The sequence below is a fragment of the Bicyclus anynana genome, chromosome 20, assembly GCF_947172395.1.
Source record: "Bicyclus anynana chromosome 20, ilBicAnyn1.1, whole genome shotgun sequence".
Lineage (NCBI taxonomy): Eukaryota > Metazoa > Arthropoda > Insecta > Lepidoptera > Nymphalidae > Bicyclus > Bicyclus anynana.
The window spans coordinates 4,092,123-4,113,519 of record NC_069102.1 but is presented as its reverse complement, the minus strand read 5'-3'; the positions used below and the strand labels follow the sequence as shown (position 1 = coordinate 4,113,519).

At 37.7% G+C, this 21,397-nt stretch overlaps 2 protein-coding genes across 2 annotated transcripts in view; one reads left to right on the top strand and one right to left on the bottom strand.

Annotated features, from left to right (window-relative positions):
• LOC112053050 (tyrosine-protein kinase Src42A) overlaps positions 1–3,434 on the bottom strand; it is a 133,269-nt gene extending 129,835 nt beyond the window's left edge. The window contains exon 1 of the mRNA XM_052887865.1: positions 2,855–3,434. Coding sequence (XP_052743825.1) covers positions 2,855–3,219 — 365 coding nt within the window. The 5' untranslated portion in view covers positions 3,220–3,434. The remainder of the gene's footprint in view (positions 1–2,854) is intronic.
• The window catches only part of LOC112056011 (uncharacterized), a 282,580-nt gene that overhangs the window by 79,305 nt on the left and 181,878 nt on the right, over positions 1–21,397 (top strand). The gene's annotated exons all lie outside the window — the stretch shown is intronic.

Genomic DNA, 21,397 nt, shown 5'->3' with positions numbered 1-21,397 from the left:
TAATTTTGGTTCTGGGAATAAAGCAAAGAGAGAGAGACAAATATCTGGCATATAAGACTCGGCCCCTGCAAGGTGAATCCATAGAATACTAAATTCCATGGATTTACCATGCAGGTGCTGGGTCCATTGTATGGTAGAGAAAAACTCCGAGCTGAGACCAGGACTTGTGACCAAAGGATGTAGGGTAAAGTTTTCCTGAACAATCGACAAACTTTTCTTTTGTAATAATATCAAATATTTGTACAAATTATTAAGTAAAAATTTGAAAGTGACAGTAAGTAATAATAATAATAATATTTAGTTTTTGGAACATTGGGAGCACCTTTCTATTTGTGTTCACACTATCAGAGTTAGTGCATTGTAATGTGTGCACAGTGAAGCTTTCACTTCATACCCAATGAATCATACTCAGCTACTTCCTTTTGACATATCACACACATTCATTAGTAATCATTTTAACATTAATAATAATTCTATTAATTAGCTTTTTTATTTTATTTTTAATGATGTTTATAAAATACAAAACAATATTATTTTTTACTAATTACTTAATCTTTTTTTTTTATTCTTTACAAGTTAGCCCTTGATTACAATCTCACCTGATGGTAAGTGACGAAGCAATCTAAGATGGAAGCGGGCTAACTTGATAGAAGGAGGATGAAAGTCCACACCCCTTTCGGTTTCTACATGACATCGTACTGGAACACTAAATGGCTTGGCAGTATGTCTTTGTCGGTAGGGTGGTAACTAGCCGTAGACAAAGCCTCCCACTAGCCAGACCTGGACCAATTAAGAAAACCTTAATCGGCCCAGCTGGGGATCGAACCCAGGACCTCCGTCTTGTAAATCCAACGCTCATACCACTGCACACTGTAAGACTTTGACTGAAATGACTATCAGTACATCAATAGTTGACTTAACATTTATCATTTATAAAAATACCATTCCCTTTACCTAGTTTACTTTTAAGATTACTAATAACTTTGCCCAATAAAGTCTCTTGCTTCGCAAGCTATAATAAAAAAATGATTTATATGTTGTTGTAGTAAAACAATAATTTCCTAGGCAATATTTAACATTTATATTATAAATACCATTCCCTTTACCTAAAGTGTTTTACAGATGGCATGGATATGGTGACAGTCGCCTGTATGATATTCATAATACATACTAATAATGTGAATCATGGCAAACTTTTAAGATTGAAACAAACTGTCACCTGCACCATCCTACAGGAAACAAACTGTAGTTTACTTGTTAAGATTGCCAATAACTTTGCCTCTATATAACTTTGCAAGCTATAAAAAAAGATTTATAGGTATGTTGTTGTAGTAAAACAATAATAGATTAAGCAATGTTATATTTATTTTATTAAAAAAGGATAAAGTTTTATAAACACATCTATCGTTTGTCTATTTATTTAAGTAGGTCAAACTCAAACAGAAAATCAAAACGCGTGACTTAGGAGTTATACTAGATGACAAAATGTCTTTCAATGAGCATATTGATGTAATCACCACTAAAGCTTTCTCTATGCTGGGATTTGTATTAAGAACCTGCAAGCCTTTTCATAATATCAATACACTTAAAACTATTTATTTTGCATATGTCCGCAGCAATTTAGAATACTGTAGTAGTGTATGGTCACCATATTATATAAAGCCAAGGGAAGATATAGAGAGAATTCAACGTAAATTTATTAAACACTTAAATTTTCGTACACATACTGTTCCTCTAAATTACGATGACAACTATGGCCATTATAAATTACAAACCTTAGGACAGAGAAGGCAAATTGCTGATATGTCACTGTTATATGATATAGTAAATGGGCATATTGATAGTCCTCACCTGTTATCAAAACTTAAATTAATAGCAGCTCCTACTCGACTCCGCCGAAAGACGTTATTCCAAGTGCCACATAAAAGGAAAGTCTTTACTAAGAACTCGGTAATGACCAGAGTTACAGATTGCTACAATAAGCTATACGCACAAATTGACATATTCCGGTATTCAAAAAAGACTTTTAAGCGACATCTAGCGGAAACTAAATAGTTAATTACTTAGCACACACTGTCTTCACACACACACACACGCACACACACACACACGAAACACACACAACACTCACACCACAGTCAATCACACACACACACACAATTTCTTATACCAACATTCACTCGTACATACGTTTTAATGTGATTTTATTTTCTCTCTTTTTCTTTATTATTTCCTTTTCTTGAATGTATTCTCAGATTGTGTTTTTTATAAATTGTTATAACTATGGAAAATCTGTAATTGGCTGTATCATACAGGAAATATTGTATAATTGTATTCTTGGTAACGCTGTTGATTTTTCTTAAAAATAAATAAATAAATAAATAAATAAATAAAAACTATTCTCATTCTATTCAGGTAAATTTTTGAAGTTGTTTAAGATTAAATTGAAGTAATTATAAAGGAGATTTAAGTTTAAAGCCTAATTTAAATAATAGCAACGAAATATAACCTCTTGCAAACACTTTCAATTAAACAAGCTGTTAACCCTGACACAAAAGTGAGTTAAGTATGTGTAAAAGTAGCACATATTACATGTTAAATAGTTTATCTGTCTGTAAAATGAGCATCAAAATAGGTCCAGCAGCTAAGTTTATCACACACAAACATTGTTGAAAACATGTTTTGTGTGGGTAAATATTATGTATAGATTTTCAAATAGCAGTGATTTCAAAACCACAGACACGTCATATTTTTTTTTGTATAGATTATGTGCTATTAAAGTACGCGAAGGAAAAGAAATCGGACAGGAACCACTCACTATTGAGGCGATTGCATAAAACATTCGTCTACTTACGGTTCGGCTTCTATGGATTGAAGTCGGGCGACATAGTTCGATGGAATGTAGCCTTCTTGCTTTGTTTTCTTGCTTCTAGCTAACCACCAGTCTCCCTGTGTATCGTTTAGGATCTCCAAATGCTCCCCCTTTCTAAAACTAAGGTCCTCATCTGTCCTAGCGTCGTAATCGTAAAGGGCAACAAATATACGGGTGGGAGGCACCTCGCTTGTATCTGGGCCTTGGATCACCGTAGATCTTATTGGATCAGGAGGCGGTGTCGGTACCGGGGTTTGGAACTGCCGAGGGTCCTCCTCGTGAGGGTTTACACGCTCGTTTTTGTTTTTGGAATCCTTTTCGCCTGTGCTACTAAAACAGTTCCCCATTTTCTCTTTACAAGGTGAGACTGGTAGGTATCACTTGTTTTATGTCAAATCACACACTTGCATAAATCTAAACAACTGTACAAGTCTTTAATGTCCATTAACATTTTACTGTGCCACTTTTAAGTCAATAAATGTAAGCGAGAAACATAATTTTATAGTAAACAAAGAATATAAAACCCCGAGACGACATGACTACAAGCAGCCATTTTGATGTACCATAGACAAGAAAAAAATATTTTGATTGACTAGGATAGTGTTAGACTTTGATTACTATAAAAATGTAATTTTAAATGTTATTAAATTATTGAATTTAAATAAACTCAGATGAAAAGAAATGATTATTTCATAATACTAGTAGAAATGTTTAATTTAAAGCTTTTGTAATAAATAAAATATTATGTATGCTAGCGCCATCTACAACTATTTTCTGCAACTATTTTGTCAAACTCCTATGGTATCAAATGGTGGCAACCACAATACAACACAACTTCCTACATAGTTTTTCATTCATTCGACAGATGTCGTACGTGGTAAAAATAATTAAAAATCTTCTTGCCAGTCGAAATAAGTGAGGGTAAAAATTGGTAAAATCACAATCATGACAAACTGTGCAATTCCGTACCGTAAGTACCTCAATGTGAGTTTTTGGGTAAAGTTTGTGGTTGTAACTTGTATGCAAAAGCGTGTTTATAGATATATAGTCTGACACAAAGAGTAGAGTAAGTCTGACATAACCAGTGGCGCGCACAAGGTTTTTAACTAGAGTAGGCATAACAAAAATACATACCTAAGTATTTAAAAATTGTAAATAATGTATTTAGGTACTTAAATTTACCTATATATTATTTACCTATAGGCTTCTCTAGAATCGGCAAAATCGAAACTAATATTAGGTACCTACCTGGATAACCTTAATAGAAGTAAGATTAGAAGATTAAAGCTACATTAATAGCGAGTAACACGTGCTTTTTTAATTACCACGGGGATAGGAACTAAGTAACGCTAACGCTAGGAAATAAGTAAGAACGCGGGTAAAACCGCGGAGAGTCTGCTCTTTCTGAATAAAAGTTGATTTTTCGCTGAAAGGCAATGGCAATGGGGATGATGACTAGGTTTGAATAATATATTGATTTTTATGATACATTCGGGTAAATAAGGTCAATTTTAAGTAATTTATACATAAAAAGCAAACATTGTCTGGATATTTGCAAAATAAATAAGATTATAAAATTTCAAATCTTTTAATTTTTTTTTTATCGTAATTAGATGAAAATTCATACAGTTTTAGCTTCCTTACATTAAATGTGACATTTTTCAATAAATGAACTATAAACATAAACTCACAAATAACAAAGATATTAATAATTTTGTTTGAACGCCCATACAAACCTAACAATCAGCTAGCCAACGACGTCACTTAAATTGTGCCATTTTGTATAGAGCGTTTTTCAGGGATCCGCGGCAGCGCCGCAAATCTGACCCTGTAGCTCCGAAAGTAATGATCGCAGATACCCTGTTACTTTTACAAAATTGCTTTGCTACAATTTAAAAAACTGTCATCATCCCTATTGATAATAGTTTTAAGGTACCTACATAGTAGCTTGAGGCTACCATTTTATTTCACAAACCTGTTATCTTGTCAACACACCTGCTGGCCAAGGGATAATTTATTCACAGCCTGGGATCACTATTCTATGTTTAAATGTGTCAATAAAATATAATAAAGTTTTATGATGTTAATAATTTACAAGAATATTAAAACAAAAATTGGAAACAAATGAGCCATTAGATATACAAATTTAATGAATATTTTACGTTAATGAATGACTTTATGTTATCAAGTAAATGCGTCTTATTCATTACATTTGAATAATTAATTAAAATTTATTAAAATACCATTTTATATTTAATAAATTATTAACGTTTTGTGATGAAGGCAGATTTTACCTGCCTTCATCACAAAACATAAAATTAGATTTAATAGATTAATAATCATACAGCTTATAGACTGGTTTATAGAATCGGTTATCAACCCATATTCGGCTCACTGCTGAGTTCGAGTCTCCTCTCAGAATGAGAGAAGTTAGGCCTTATTCCACCACGCTGGCCCAATGCAGATTGGCAGACTTAAGAAAATTCTCTGGTATGCAAGTTTCCTCACGTTGTTTTTTCCTTCACCGTTTGAGACTTGTGATATTTAATATCTTAAAATGCACAGAACTGAAAAGTTGGAGGTGCATGCCTCGGATCGGATTCGAACCCACACCCTCCGGAATCGGAGGCAGAGGTCATATCCATTGGGCTATCACGGCTTTATACCGTAAGTATAGTCATGAATAAATATTTTGTTCTTGGGCCCAAGGACTACTATGTCTTATACGAGTAGTTTAATGGTGGAAGTGGAAAGTCATTTGAAGTTTATAAGACTTTAACGGCCCACTTGGTAGTAAAGTGACGTCGTGTTTCTAATTAACGATGTAACTTAAATTAAATCCATTGAAATTGATAGATTAAATGAAATTAAGATTGAACGAGAATGTAAGTTCGAGGGTATTGATATATGGAGCCCCCGGAGGTCAAAGAAAAGACGTAGGCACTGCTCGACTGTTCCATTTATTAATTATTGAAACTTAGTAAACAGCAGATCAGTTGAAAAGAACAGAGAATGAAAGTTAATATGACCCATAAATGAGAGTGACAGGTTGAATAAACAATATCCACAGACAAGAGACACCTTAGTATTGGCTACCACTGTACCATAGACGTGTATTTTCGCTACATTCCAACAGAGGGAACGTTTGTTTCATGTTAATTTATATTTCCTTTTATTGACGACTACATCCGCGTTTTAGTTTTTCACGACTATCTCGGGGACTATGGATTTGTCCAGCATAAAAAAGCCCATAAGTTGCTCAATAACCTCCTTTATCTTCCAGTGTAACTTTCATTGAAATCGGTTAAGTCGTTATTAGCCGAGATTAGCCCTGATTTAGAATGACTGTATTAGCTAATAGAAGAGGGAATTTGGAGCTCACAACGCTCTGCTCCACTACGGGTTTGCGGGTTCATGATGATAATGATTGTTGGTTTTCACTGTACAATGTACATACGTAATTGTTATTTCCCAAGTGGATTTGATTTCCCACTTTTTTATATCTGCTAGCACTTGTGAAAATATAATAAAGAGGTCTTATTATTTTCTTCAGAGTTACAATAATAATATTAATATTCCTCTAGGGACGTGGGTGTAGAAAACCTGATTTCCTATTCTACGTATTGTTCCAAACATTGAAGTGACCCTTTTCTAAGAAAGAATTCCAATATGTACTGTGTACCTACATTAACAAACCACGGAGATTTATTAATAAATAAAAATATATGCCTACCTATATAAATATATTTTTATTAATAAACTTGGTCTGTAGACCCAGGAACATAATATTTATTAATGATCATACTGTTGTAAATTAGACAAAGTTACTATATAAATCTATCATCATCATCTTTCTTTATTTATTCGCCAAAAAAAATCGGATATTATATTAATAGTTTTTAGTTTTATATTGTTCCTTGTAGTTTATTAACCAAATAAGTCAATGATAAAAAAAAATCACTTCAAGTCTATAGTGTCTCACAGTCGCGTTGTTTTTTTAACTACACATCTAAGAACACTTGGGTTAATAAGACTCTAAAGAATCTAAAGATATCTTAATTACGTTAATCCGTTCAGCGGTTTGGAAGATATGATATATGATATATGATATGAGGTATTAAAGAATATTACATAAATACATAGAAGATACGTGCGAAAAAATAACCCTTCTTTCAGTAAAAATATAATTAAAAGATTGCTTAGAAAGTAAACTCTGCCCAACCACAGAACCGAGAACGTCTCGTCTCGTTCATGTTTGATCAGTATGGTCATTGAATTAATTTTTTTTCCAAGGACTATTTTAAACTGGAGTCCGTTGAAAAACCAATTACCAGATAGCAAAGGAAAAGTATTAAACGCCTGAGAGAGATTGTAAGAAAAATGCTGAGCCGCGTATTATCTCGAATTTCTTCAACGTTGAAAGCTTGAATTGAAGCAGATTTTTTTTCAAAAGAGTTGGCGTTCGTCAGGAACAACCTATACATATAGTTTAATTCTTACTAGTATATGTATAATGATGATTTTGCCATGTAATCTTTAAAGTAGATGCTACAAACCTTTCTAATTTTATAAAGGTTTGTCAACACTTGTTCCTACTAATTATAGATAAGTAGCTGTACTGTAATCAATTGGGGTGTTTAAAACGTCGTGGTAAAACAAGTTATAGACATTTTTGAAAAAATACTTGCAAACTGAAATATGACCAATATTTCTGTTCTTTTCCAATTAGTAAAGACTGTATTAGGAGTGGGTGCAACAGTATATTCTGTGCCTCAATTATTAGCTCTACGCTACGCTCTCTCAATTATTACCGAAGAGCTAATAAGTAAGGGCTTATAATAAGTAGATAGGAGTCAAATTTACCTTTTTTTTTGTTTGTTTTAATCTTTATAAGTGAGCTCTTGACTACAATCTCATCTGATGGTATGTGATGATACAATTTAAAACTTGTTAAGAGTAGGATGAAAATCCACACCTCTTTCGGTTTCTACGCGACATCCCACCATCGCCTTTGCCCGTAGGGTGGTAACTATTCACGGCCGAAGCCTGCCACCAACCAGACCGGAACCAATTAAGAAAACCTCTATCGGCCCAGCCGGAGATCGAACCGAGGACCTCCGTCTTGTAAATCCACCGCGCATACCATTGCGCCACGTAGGCCGTCCAGTCCTTATTTATGGTTTCAGTCGGCTCAGAACGGGTGTAACATGGACAGAGAATAAAATTATATATTAAAGTAATTGTTTCAGTAATACAAAAGTTTATGTGGTAGAATATATCTACAAACTCTTTGAAAAGTAGTCTCAGCAAAACTGAAACTGTGCACTAAACATTGTAGTAAATGGAACGTATAGATGGAGTAAAATTTTACGAAACTATTCAATACTTTGCCTACTGCTCTAGATAGTCCAGATGCAGATATTGGCACCGCACATCGCGGGATAGGTATAATGTGCTCTCTGTCTATATAGTATGAGATCCGGCATAAGGAATATATACCCTCATCTGTTATTTATTATGGCATAAGAAATAAATTAGAGAAAATATTCACATTGACACATTGCAAATAGGTTGACTAGTAAAATTTTGCCCGGTGAGTGTTAAATGATTTTTTTTTTATTTATTTGATCTACTTCCCTCTTACCTTATTTTTTTTATTCTTTACAAGTTAGCCCATTACTACAATCTCACCTGATGGTAAGTGATGATGCAGTCAAAGATGGAAGCGGGCTAACTTGTTAGGAGGAGGATGAAAATATCAGCCCCTTTTCGGTTTCTACACGACATCGTACCGGAACGCTAAATCGCTTGGCGGTACGTTTTTGTCGGTACGGTGGTGGTAATGAATATAAATCGTAGTTAAAATAATATACCCAACAGAATTGAAAATGTAAAGGTTGCCAGATATAAAAATTTAGTACAAAATACTCTCATCAGTTATCTTATAATCTAAAAGTTATCTTATAATATATATATATATGTCAAATGAAAGCTTATTTTATACTTAACTAGCTGACGGTTTCACCCGCATGTTTCTTGTTGCTGTAGGAATACAGGGATAATATATAGCCTATAGCCTTCCTCGATAACTGTGCTATCTAACAAACTACTTTACTAAACTAAACAGCGAAAAGTAACATCGTATGTGCTACCTTCTCAGTTTGCTCCGTGTGATGAGTTTGAAGGCGGTACCAAGTTTTTTAAGTATTAATTCAAGCCGTTTATATCATAAAGATTTAGGATTTTCATACAGTTCTTTCAGATATGGCTTTAATTAACACAGCACCGCCTTCAAACTGTTCACACGGAGCAAACTGAGAAGGTAGCGCTTTTTTTGAGTGTTTTCGCTTTTTAGTTTAGTTAAAAGTTTAGTAAAAACATTTTTATAATTTTGAAGTCGGTTGTATTTTTTTATTAAAGTTTTCTATCATTTATTTCTTATCCCAAATAAATAGATGAGGGTATATATTTCTTATGCCGGATCTTAGACCTATAGTGTAGAATGTAGAGTATACTGTCAGTTCTAGTCGCATAAGACCAGCGAATGAGAGGGTACTCCAATTATTTCAAAAAGCGCACGAAGTGTACTCGATTTGGTATGTTTGCTGGAATAATAACAGACACACCAAATTGGAATTTCCTAATTAGGTAATTTTGTATAGATACATGTTTATTCTGAGAGACGTGATAGCCCAGTGGATATGACCTCTGCCTCCAATTCCGGAGGGTGTGGGTTCAATTCCGGTCCGGGGCACGCACCTCCAACTTTTCAGTTGTGAGCATTTTAAGATATTAAATATCACGAGTCTCAAACGGTGAAGGAAAAAACAACGTGAGGTTTCCTCACGTTGTATGCATACCAGAGAATTTTCTTAAGTCTGCCAATCTGCATTGGGCCAGCGTGGTGGAATAAGGCCTAACTTCTCTCATTCTGAGAGGAGACTCGAGCTCAGCAGTGAGCCGTATATGGGTTGATAACGACGACGACGACATGTTTATCCTACCAATACCTTTGATGGTTGTTAACCGACTTCAAAAAAAAGGAGGAGTTTCTCACTTCGACGCGTACGTTTTTTTTTAAATATTTGTTACTTCGACATTTATTAAGCGATTTTGAAAATTCTTTTTTTGTTTGAAAAAGTAAACATTTTTGGTTGCGCAGTGGATTTACATAACGGAGGTCCTAGATTCGATCACCGACTGGGCCGATTTAGGTTTTTATATTTGGTCTGGCCAGTGGAAGGCTTCGGTTATGCACTGGCCACTTTGCCATGATGATTTAGCGTTTCGGTACGATGTCGTGTAGTAACCGAAAAGGGTGTGCATTTTCGTCCTACTTCTAATAAATAAGCCCCTGCCATCATTCGATTGCATCATCACTTACCATCAGATGAGATTGTAGTCAAGAGCTAACTTGTAAAGAAAAAAAAGGGTTAGTTTAAAATTGTTTTAGCAGTAGTACTCTGGAGAGCTAAAATGTTCGAACGAACATATTAACTTTTCACACATTTTCTCGAAAGAAAAAGCGATGACCTATTTCCTTTGGCTTAAGATGATCGGCAGCTAAGCCATCTACTCATTCTACTAAGCTACCTAACTATTTCATTTATTCATTCATTTAATTTAAAATCAAAAACATAGCACATAAGCGAGTAAAACTTTGCTTATCGCTGATAGCTTTGCGATTGGTTGGTTGCGTAATACAAAGCGAAGCTTGACTGGGTCGATAGTCTATCTATACTAATATTATATGCGAAAGTAAGTCTGTCTGTCTGTCTGTCTGTATGTTACCTTTTCGAGGATAAACGGCTGAACCGATCAACATGAATTTTGGTATAATGGTAAATGGACCTTGGAGCAAAACATAGGGTACATTATAACATTATTGACCCTAAAATGAAAATAGAAAGGGGTTGAAACTTTGTATGGAAAAGCTTTCATTTTTAGAATAACATTTTTAAAAAAATATTCTCAAATCATAAAAAATACAAAATATAATGTGATTCAAGTATTTTTAAAATTCAATACCTATGGTGGTGAGATAGGGGTTGGAAGTTTACATTTATTTCCACGCGGACGAAATCGCAGGTCCGCTAGTACCTAATAAGTCATCATTATCAACTCATATTCGGCTCACTGCTGAGCTCGAGGGATTAGGCCAATAGTCCACCACGCTGGCGGATTGGCAGACTTCACACACGCAGAGAATTAAGATAATTCTCTAGTATGCAGGTTTCCTCACGATTTTTTCCTTCACCGTTTAAGACACGTGATATTTAATTTCTTAAAGTGCACACAACTGAAAAGTTGAAGGTGCATGCCCCGGACCGCATTCGAACCCATACCTTCCGGAATTGAAGGCAGAGGTTATATCCACTGGGCTATCACGGCTCTACCTAATAAGTATTCGAGCATAAATAGAATTTAAATCAATGAATCCCTATTTCTCTGCTAACACCATTATTTGAGAACGATTTAATCAAACTCATTCATCTTCTTCCACTCCAATTCTCATATATCCTAAACAGGGATGGGAAAACTGCGGGTAAAACCGCGTGGCAGTTGGTCCATACTTTATATATGTTACCGGTAGATTGTAAAATACGTATAATATAATCTCACTCGTGATATTATAATCTACCGTCATATTGTGAACTGAAAATACTAATTACAATTTAATGTGTTATTTTTCGGTATATCGGAAGTAAAACCGTTAAATTGTCATTCAGGATAAATTTACCATAGAGTTAAAAAATATTACAGCGGGAAAATTAAAAATAGTAAAAAATTACAATGGACATATCACAGAAAAAGAAAAAGAAGAAAAATCGAAGGGGTGACGTGCGTTTCTTAATTTTTATAAACACTTTTCTTCCATTAGTAAAATATTGTTATTGTTAATTAAAAGTATAATTTAGTCAAGATTGCAATTTAACGGTTTCACTTCCGATAGATTATATTATAATGTTGAATATAAGATTAAAACGTCAACTGTCCGAACTTGCCCCTGATTGCTCGGCCTTACAGCAGACCGTTCTGTGTCCACAGAGTTAGGAATGAAACACATATGTCATTCAAATAAAATACTCCAAGAATTGTGACATCTCATATTTATTTATACCGAAAAATAACATGTTAATTTGTAATCAGTATTTTCAGTTCACAATATGACGGTAGATTATAATATCACGAGTAAGATTATAAACTAACGTATTTTATAATTTAATGGTAACACATAAATAAAGGCGAGTTTGTTAAATAAAGGATTTTATTTGAATATCGGTCTTGAATCTAATGCGTCTATCGATGGCAACTTGAACAAGGTGTGAGAAATTACATATTATAGAAACAAAGTGTCTGTCTGCATGATGAATGAACTCGAGTATTACTGAATTAATCTTCAAGACTTTCACATGGAGTGATTTATGCAGAAGATTTACCAACACTTCATACTAGCGGACGGTCGCGACTTCGTCCGCGTGGAGTTCAGTTTATCACAAATCCCGCGGGAACCATCGATTATTCCGGGATGAAAGTAGCCTATGAATTTAGTTTGTGTGTAAGTATGTATGTTTATTCCTTCTTAGCGCTGTTACAAATCGATTTGGCTGAAAGTTAGAATGGAAATAGATTTTACTCTGGATTAACACATAGGTTACTTGTCATCCCATGGTTCCTGCGAGATTTGTAAAAACTGAACTCCACGCAGATAAAGTCGTGGGCGTCCGCTAGTTTTGAATAAAATTCAGGGCGAAGTTGAGGTTTGTAGCTAGTGTATTACGAGTACAATACAATCGGATCAAACAGACAATTAGCATTGGTTAAATCAACTTATGGATACAGCGGCGCATTATATGTAAATAAAAACGTGATTAACCTGTGGCGCCAGCTGTATTGGACGTGCGACATATTTTGAATATTCATATTCAAAATGGCGAGAAATATTCACTTGGTTCGAGTATGTTTTATTTATCTATACTAATATTACAAAGAGGAAAACTTTGTTTGTATGTTTGTTTGTTTGTTTGATTGTAATGAATAGGCTCAAAAACTACTGGACTGATTTTAAAAATTCTTTCACCATTAGAAAGCTAAATTATCCACAAGTAACATAGGCTAAATTTTATTTTGGAAAAAATAGGGTTCGGTAAGATATTTGGGTTTTTCGGACACAAGGTGTAAAAAATCAACCAGATAAGTAGGGTAGGAGTAGATAAGAGTAGGATAGGGTAGGATATAAGAGTTTCACGAAGACGAAGTCGCGGGCGTCGGCTAGTTCAGATATAATTTTTGTGAACATGTATTAAATGAAATACTCTTGGTAAGGTAAGTACCTAATATAATTTGACGGCCTCCGTGGCGCAGTGGTATGCGCAGTGGAGTTACAATACGGAGGTCCTGGGTTCGATCCCCGGTTGGACCGATTGGTCCACATCTGGTTGGTGGGAGGCTTTGGCAGTGGCTAGTTACCACCCTAACGACAAAGACGTACCGTCAAGCGATTTAGCGTTCCGGTATGACGTCGTGTAGAAACCGAAAGGGGTGTGGATTTCATCCTCCTCATAACAAGTTAGCCCGATTCCATCTTAGATTGCATCATAATCACCATCAGGTGACGGTTTGATTTGTTAATTAAGGTGTCCTGACGAATATTGTGAAACCTTTGTTCAATACTGGTTTTCGTATTTTCTAAATCTACTTTTGAAGCTTCTGCTAAAAATATATAATTCCATTATCGTGGAAAGTGTTTAGTTCCTGTATTTTTAACCGACTTCCAAAAAGGAGGAGGTTCTACGTTCGGCTGTATGTATGTTTTTTTTTTTTTTATGTATGTCCAGCGATAATTCCGTCATTTGTGGACCGATTTTGAAAATTCTTTTTTTGTTTTGAAGGGTTTGATTCCAGGGTGGTCCCATTTTTTTCATGTCAGGATCTGATGATGGCATCCTGGAGAAATTGAGGGTTTAGGCTTTGTTGTGGTTAGCAGTGATGGAATATATACACGAGTAAAGTATTTAGATAGTCTTTAATTACTAGGCAGTTAACATACACAATGAGAGGAATAAACAATACAATACGATCACAAAAGTTATGCGCAAGTCAAACGTGTTAGTCGAACGCACCGAGAACGAATAGTAGGGTAGGCATCGAATGTCGACTGACCGAGCGCGGAGCGCGTGACGTAAGACGGCCGCCGCGCCGCATACTACGGGTTTCACCCGAGTATGCGCGTGAATTAATTTTAATAGTGAAAAGTGTATATATTAATTTGTGAGTGTGAAATTATGATTGTATGTAGTGTAAGTGTGTATGTAAGTGTGAATGAATGTGTTAAATAAATTAAAATAAATATATTTAATGAAATAAATGTTTATAATGGAATATTAATAATATTATAAATAAATAATGTGTGTAGCCTACATCACCCCCCTCCAGAGGCCGTGTCTACGGACGATAATAATCTGGGAACCGTACTCGTCTCCCTGAACGTGTGGTCCGTTGTGTGGTGTCTCCAGCTGCCTGATGTACAGGGGGAGGATTTGGAGGTTTGGGTTGTGGAGGGTTTGGGGGATTAGGTTGTGGAGGTTTTGGGGGATTAGATGGATTTGGTTGGGGTGTGTCGTCAGACAGTATATAGGCTGGTTTAAGTCGGTCTATTGATACTGTGACGACTTTGCCCTTGACCATGATTTTGAAAACCTTGGCACTTCTCTGTACAACCTCGTGTGGACCTGTGTACGCTGGTTGCAGGGATCCACGTGTAGCGTCTTCTCTAATGAAAACATGACTACATGTGTCGAGTTCCTTGAACACGAAGGTTTTGCGAGTTTTGGAGTGGTGCTGAGTGGGAACTGGTTTCAGCTTCTCGGCAAAGGACTTTAAGCGTGCTGAGAAATCGGTTATATCGGTGGTGTACCCAGTTGTGGTATGACCGAAAAATTCTCCAGGTAATCGGAGTGGCTCACCGTATACCAGTTCAGCTGATGACGCTTTGAGGTCTTCCTTTATAGCGCTCCTTATGCCAAGAAGAACCAGGGGTAGGGATTCGGTCCAATTTGAATCAGCGTGGCAAGTTATAGCTGCCTTCAGCTGTCGATGAAAGCGTTCAACTAAGCCGTTGCACTGTGGGTGGTATGCAGTTGTCCTGCGGTGGTCGAATCCAATGGATTTGGCTAACTGCTGGAAAAGTGCCGATTGGAATTGTGCTCCTCGATCCGTGACTATATCGGTAGGAACACCGTAACGCGAGACCCAACAAGAGATAAAGGCTTTGGCTACTGTCTCAGAGGTAATGTCGGTGATGGGGACAGCTTCCGGCCATCGCGTAAAGCGATCGACGACTGTCAAACAATACCGAAAACCATTTGAGTACGGCATTGGCCCGACAAGGTCTAAATGGGCATATTTGAACCGCGCCGAAGGTAAAGCAAGCGTACCTATAGGTGACGACACGTGTCGGCTTACCTTCGTGCGCTGGCATACCAAACATGCCTTAGCCCAGTCACGGCAGTTTTTCCGCATGAGTGGCCAAACGAAGCGTTGTGCAACGAGCTTAGCTGAGGCGTTAGGACCAGGATGGCTGAGAGAGTGGAGGCTGTTGAAGATTTGCCTACGATAGTTCTCTGGGACAAAAGGTCTGGGAGTCGGGGTGCTGACGTCGCAGTACATTTCAGTACGACTACCAGGTATTGTCATCTTGGTAAGGCGAAGAGATGTTTCGCTGTTGAGATGTTGGGCAAGCTCAGGGTCTGTGGTTTGGGACTTGGCAAGGACTTCGAGATCTACAGGCGTCTGCAATTCGTAAATACGGGAAAGCGTGTCGGCAACGACATTGTCTTTACCCGCGATGTGTTGAATATCCGTAGTGAATTGCGAGATGAAGTCCAAGTGTCTATACTGACGTGGCGAGCAGTTACTTTTCCGCTCATGGAAAGCGTAACATAGCGGTTTGTGGTCAGTATAGATGGTGAAATCACTGGCCTCTAACATGTGACGAAAGTGTTTGATGCCTTCGTATATTGCAAGGAGCTCGCGATCGTATGGAGAGTACTTGACCTGCGAGGGGCTCAACTTGCGTGAGAAAAATGCTAGAGGTTGCCAAGCTCCGTCCACGTGCTGTTGTAGGGCTGCTGCGATGACTTTGTCGGAAGCGTCAGTGACGAGTCCCAGTTTAGCGTGAGATACGGGATGCGCTAATAGGGTTGCATCACACAGACTCTTCTTGCAGTCCTCGAATGCTTGCAGAGATTCTCCTTCTATGATGACTGGGTGGGAAGCTTTAACAGATCCGGTCAGTAATGCGTTCAGAGGAGCTTGGATTTGGGCAGCGTTAGGCAGAAATCGCCTATAAAAATTAATCATGCCCAAGAATCGTCTAAGCTCTCTGACGGTTTTCGGGATGGTGATGTCCGCGATGGCCTTGACTTTGCTGTCTAAAGGTTTGGTGCCTTTGTCGGAAATTTGGTAGCCCAGGAATGTTACCTCAGGTGCACCGAAGACGCATTTCGCTGTGTTGATTAGTACGCCGTATTCCTGCATACGAGAAAACAGTTGGCGTAAATGGTCTTCGTGTTCTTCCTGAGTCCTGGAGTATACCAAAAAATCGTCAAGGTAAGCGTAGCAAAAGTCAAGTCCACGGGTTAGCTCGTCGACGAATCTCTGAAATGTCTGACCTGCGTTCCTCAGCCCGAAGTTCATAAAAGGGAACTCGTATAACCCGAAGGGACACGAAATCGCTGTCTTAGGGATGTCCTCTTCAGCCACAGGGATCTGGTTGTAAGCCTTGACCAAATCTATAACAGAAAAGTATTTACAACCAGACAGACTATGTGAAAAATCGTGTATGTGACGAATAGGATATTTATCTGGGATTGTCCTTGCGTTGAGTAGCCTATAATCTCCACAAGGACGCCAGCCGTTATCTTTTTTAGTCGCCAGATGGAGAGGTGATGACCACGGACTGTCAGATGGACGAGCGGTACCGTTCGCCAGCATCGCGTCAAACTCTTGTCTGGCTATTTTTAATTTATCTGGTGCCAGCCTTCGGGGTGAACACGACACTGGGGGGCCTGGTGTAGTACGAATGTGGTGTTGTGTACTGTGTTTTACTGTACCTGGTGTACCGGCGGGGCGGGTGATATCTGGAAATTCAGATAATATACTGTGATATTTGCTATTGCCGCCAGTCGATACCTTAACGCTCGTTACAAGTAAGTTGGGTGACGCAACACTAGCTGTATAACTTATATTGGTTAGGCTATCGATAAGTTTACGGTTACTGATGTCTACAATGAGTCGATAATGAGACAGAAAATCTACACCGATTATAGGTTTCGTGACGTCCGCGATTACAAATCGCCACGGAAAGTCGCGGCGTAGACCTATGTTTAGTGTTAATTGTATGTAACCGTAGGTATCGATAGCCGAACCGTTCGCCGCACACAACGAAAATGAAGTTTTATTACGTCGTTCGCGTAAGGCGCTCACTGGGTATACACAAATGTCACTACCGGTGTCCACTAAGTATTGCACTTTTGTGTCTTGGTCCGTAATAAATAAACGACCCGTGTTTGTCCGCTGATCGTCGGCTGTCGTCACTGCTGGCCGCCGGTCGTTTTTCATCGATGTCTTGAATTTACAAGGTGGTACACACTTGTTGGCGATAGATCCGAACTTGTGGTGGTACCAGCAATTCGTGAAGCGACTGTGCTTTGTAGCTGACCGTGTGGGTGGTGACTGGCTGCAGCTCCTCCTGTGGTTGCGTGTGTTGCGTTCGCTCGAAAATGTCTGCTCGTCTTCGCGGGCGGTTAACATGCTGACCAGCTTTGAGAGTTTGGCCAGTTGTTGTTTGAGTATTTCGAAGTCGGACGATGATGTCACAGCATTCACCTGTAGAGCTGGCGCTGCGATGTCGTTCAGGCGTTCGTCGAATTTTGACATGGCTTCTAATGTCCTCTTTAATGTCGCGTCACTGGGCTGGATGTCGGTGGGCTGGCGACAGTGTCGAATCGTCCTCAAGAAACTGCCCGACACCTTTTTCGTCTTCGGCCGCGACTGTGTGTTCGCCTGCGATCCGGTTGTGTCACTTTCACTGCTCATTTTGATTTTATTTTAGGGTCACCAGTTTAGGCTTTGTTGTGGTTAGCAGTGATGGAATATATACACGAGTAAAGTATTTAGATAGTCTTTAATTACTAGGCAGTTAACATACACAATGAGAGGAATAAACAATACAATACGATCACAAAAGTTATGCGCAAGTCAAACGTGTTAGTCGAACGCACCGAGAACGAATAGTAGGGTAGGCATCGAATGTCGACTGACCGAGCGCGGAGCGCGTGACGTAAGACGGCCGCCGCGCCGCATACTACGGGTTTCACCCGAGTATGCGCGTGAATTAATTTTAATAGTGAAAAGTGTATATATTAATTTGTGAGTGTGAAATTATGATTGTATGTAGTGTAAGTGTGTATGTAAGTGTGAATGAATGTGTTAAATAAATTAAAATAAATATATTTAATGAAATAAATGTTTATAATGGAATATTAATAATATTATAAATAAATAATGTGTGTAGCCTACAAGGGGAACTTTCGAAAATCGTAGAGACGGCTAGTGCATTTGTTAGTGTTTCCATAAGGTATTTTAAACCACTACAATTTTATGAAGGTCTGGAGTTGGTCTGATGATGGAGCCGATACACAGACAGTAGCTACCTTGTGTTTGGACTTGATAAATTTGTATTGATGAGAACTTTCCACCTAGATGGGTTGTGACTGTATTAGGGGTCTGGTGATGAAGACGAAGGATAGTTAAGGGAACTCCTCGACGGTTCACAGTAGCTACCCTGTGTTTTGACTTGATAATTTTGTATTGATGAGAACTTTCCACCTGGATAGGTTGTGACTGTATTAGAGGTCTGGTGATGAAGATGAAGGAGAGTTAAGGGAACTCCTCGACTGTTCACAGTAGCTACCTTGTGTTTGGACTTGATAAATTTTATATTGATGAGAACTTTCCACCCATATGGATTGTGACTGCATAGGGGGTCTGGTGATGAAGACGGAGGACAATCAGACAGTCAGTAGGTTTGTTCACACTCAGTAGGTGTGCTAACACTAAAAATTAAAAAATAAAAATTTTAATAAAAAAAATTCAACCGACTTTTAAACGGCTTGAATTAAAACATCACTGGCTTGGCACCGCCTTCAAACTGATCAGAAGGTAGCACATAGGTAAGATGTTATTTTTTGCTTTTTAGTTTAGGTTAATTTTTGAGTTGGAAGTCGGTTGAATTTTTTTTATTAAAATTTTTAATTTATTTTTTATTATTAAAAATACACGTAATGCAAAATAAACCACAGTTGGTTTTACTGCGTACTGCTTATTATAATTAATTATACAATATTAAAATCTAACAAAATGAGAAAAAAAAAACTATTAGCGGGTAGTAAAACAAACTCCATAATTAATGTGTGAGTGCAGCTGCGATGCTATACAGGTTGTCCCAAAAGTATCCTTTCAGTTTTTGCTCACGTTGAAATATTTAATTTACTGAAAGCCTATCAATGGCCATGCATCGTGATTGGTAGGTAATCAAATTATCCTCCGCTGAAATGGAGCCGTATGATGCCGGTGTCACAGCCAATCAAAGATTCAAATTACCGAATGCGAGTCTGATGGGTTTACCCATCGATCGTAGATCGTTAGATGGGCCTCTAAGCGTTTTGAACTGTCATTGGTTTCGCACATTGAGTACGTCATCACTCGTAACACATTTCTCTTTATTCATGTTGTGGCTTGTGGTTTTACACTTCCAAAACACGAAGGCATAATTAAGGGATTAAAATAAAAAATCAGTAAATATTTTTTCAAGCCACGTCTACTCACAGCATGCGCTTGTTGCGTACTAAGATAAGATGTGCGTGCACGTCTTTGGGTAATGACATAAAATTGTGCGTTCTTTAGTATGGAGGGGCCCATCTAACGATTTATATCGATGGGTTTGCCGGCCAATGGATTTCCGATGGCCGATCAAATTCTAAGTACGTTATCCTACGGGAAATACGTTGCTATTTGGCTCACTGTTGAGCACGAGTGTCCTCTCAGAATGAGAGGGGTTATGCCAATAGTCCACCACCGATTGGCAAATTTCACATAAGTAGAGAATTCCGAAAATTATTAAGTATGCAGGTTTCCTCACGATGTTTTTCCTTTACCGTTTGAGATACATTTTCATGTGTCTCAAACGGTAAAGTCGGTCTAAATTCGGATCATTTTTTGTGGTAATTTCGTAGGCACGTAATACTAATACACGGTCTAAACTCCATAATTGTTTACTGTATTTACCTATGCGGTCTGGGGCATGAGCCTCCAACTTTTCTATTGTGTGCATTTCAAGAAATTAAATATCACGTGTCTCGAACGCTGAAGGAAAACATCGTGAGGAAACCTGCATACCAGAGAATTTTCTTAACTCTCTGCGTGTATAAAGTCTGGACGTTGTGGTGGACTATTGGCCTAACCTCTCTCATTCTGAGAGGATACTCGAGCTCAGCAGTGAGCCGAATATGGGTTAATAACGAATAAAGTGTAATTGTCTATTCGTGGGCTCGGTACGTAGGTAGATATAAGTAGACACTTAAGGTTACTTTCATTACCTAAGTTCCACGTACTCTTAACCAATAAATCACAGTAGCGCACTAATTAGTACGACTTATAATGCCCACTAAGGGCCCATTTATTGTACGTAGGTATCGTATGTACGTATAAGGGTGGAAACACAAAAGTAACTGGAAAAACTTCGATTTTTTATTCGTAACGTGTGGGTATCTCTCTGGCACAGTTGGCATTAGAGATAATATAGAGGTCCTGGATTCAATAATCAATTCTCAGATCAATTTGGCATATTATACTTTCATACACACACATACACACACAGGCTTTAAGAAGTTACCACCCGGAAAAGACATACCGCCAAAAGATTTACCGTTGCGGTATGCTGCCGCATAGAAACCGTTTTGGATGGACTATACTCGTACAACGCAAATAGATCGCAGTCAAGGGCTAACTTGTCATTTAATTTAAAAAAAGCACTCCATGTGGACTTTGACTGGTCCATACAATATCACTGAGGAGTTTGATGAGTCTAGAAGCTATGCCAGAGAGTAAATATTTTTTCACCACTCTAGCTAAAAACGGGCGCGTTTGCGGTTTAAAATCAGTAAGAAAAAGTGGTGTATTTTCACTTCGTGAGACAAAAATACAAGGGAAAATGCATAATGGCTTATGCAGTGTAGCTATACCATCTGGGACCCGTGGCGAAGTCGAAGCTGAATAAATGAGTGTTATTATTAATATTATTATACAAAACATCGTTACAGAATAGCCCTGCTGTATTCGCATATATCAGCTATGCCTCCATATTGTAATTCAACCCTTAAACAGGCTTCGTAGGTAGCGTTAAACGATCACCCGTGCTTATATTCACTTATCAGACAATAACCGTTAACCCAAATGTTATTC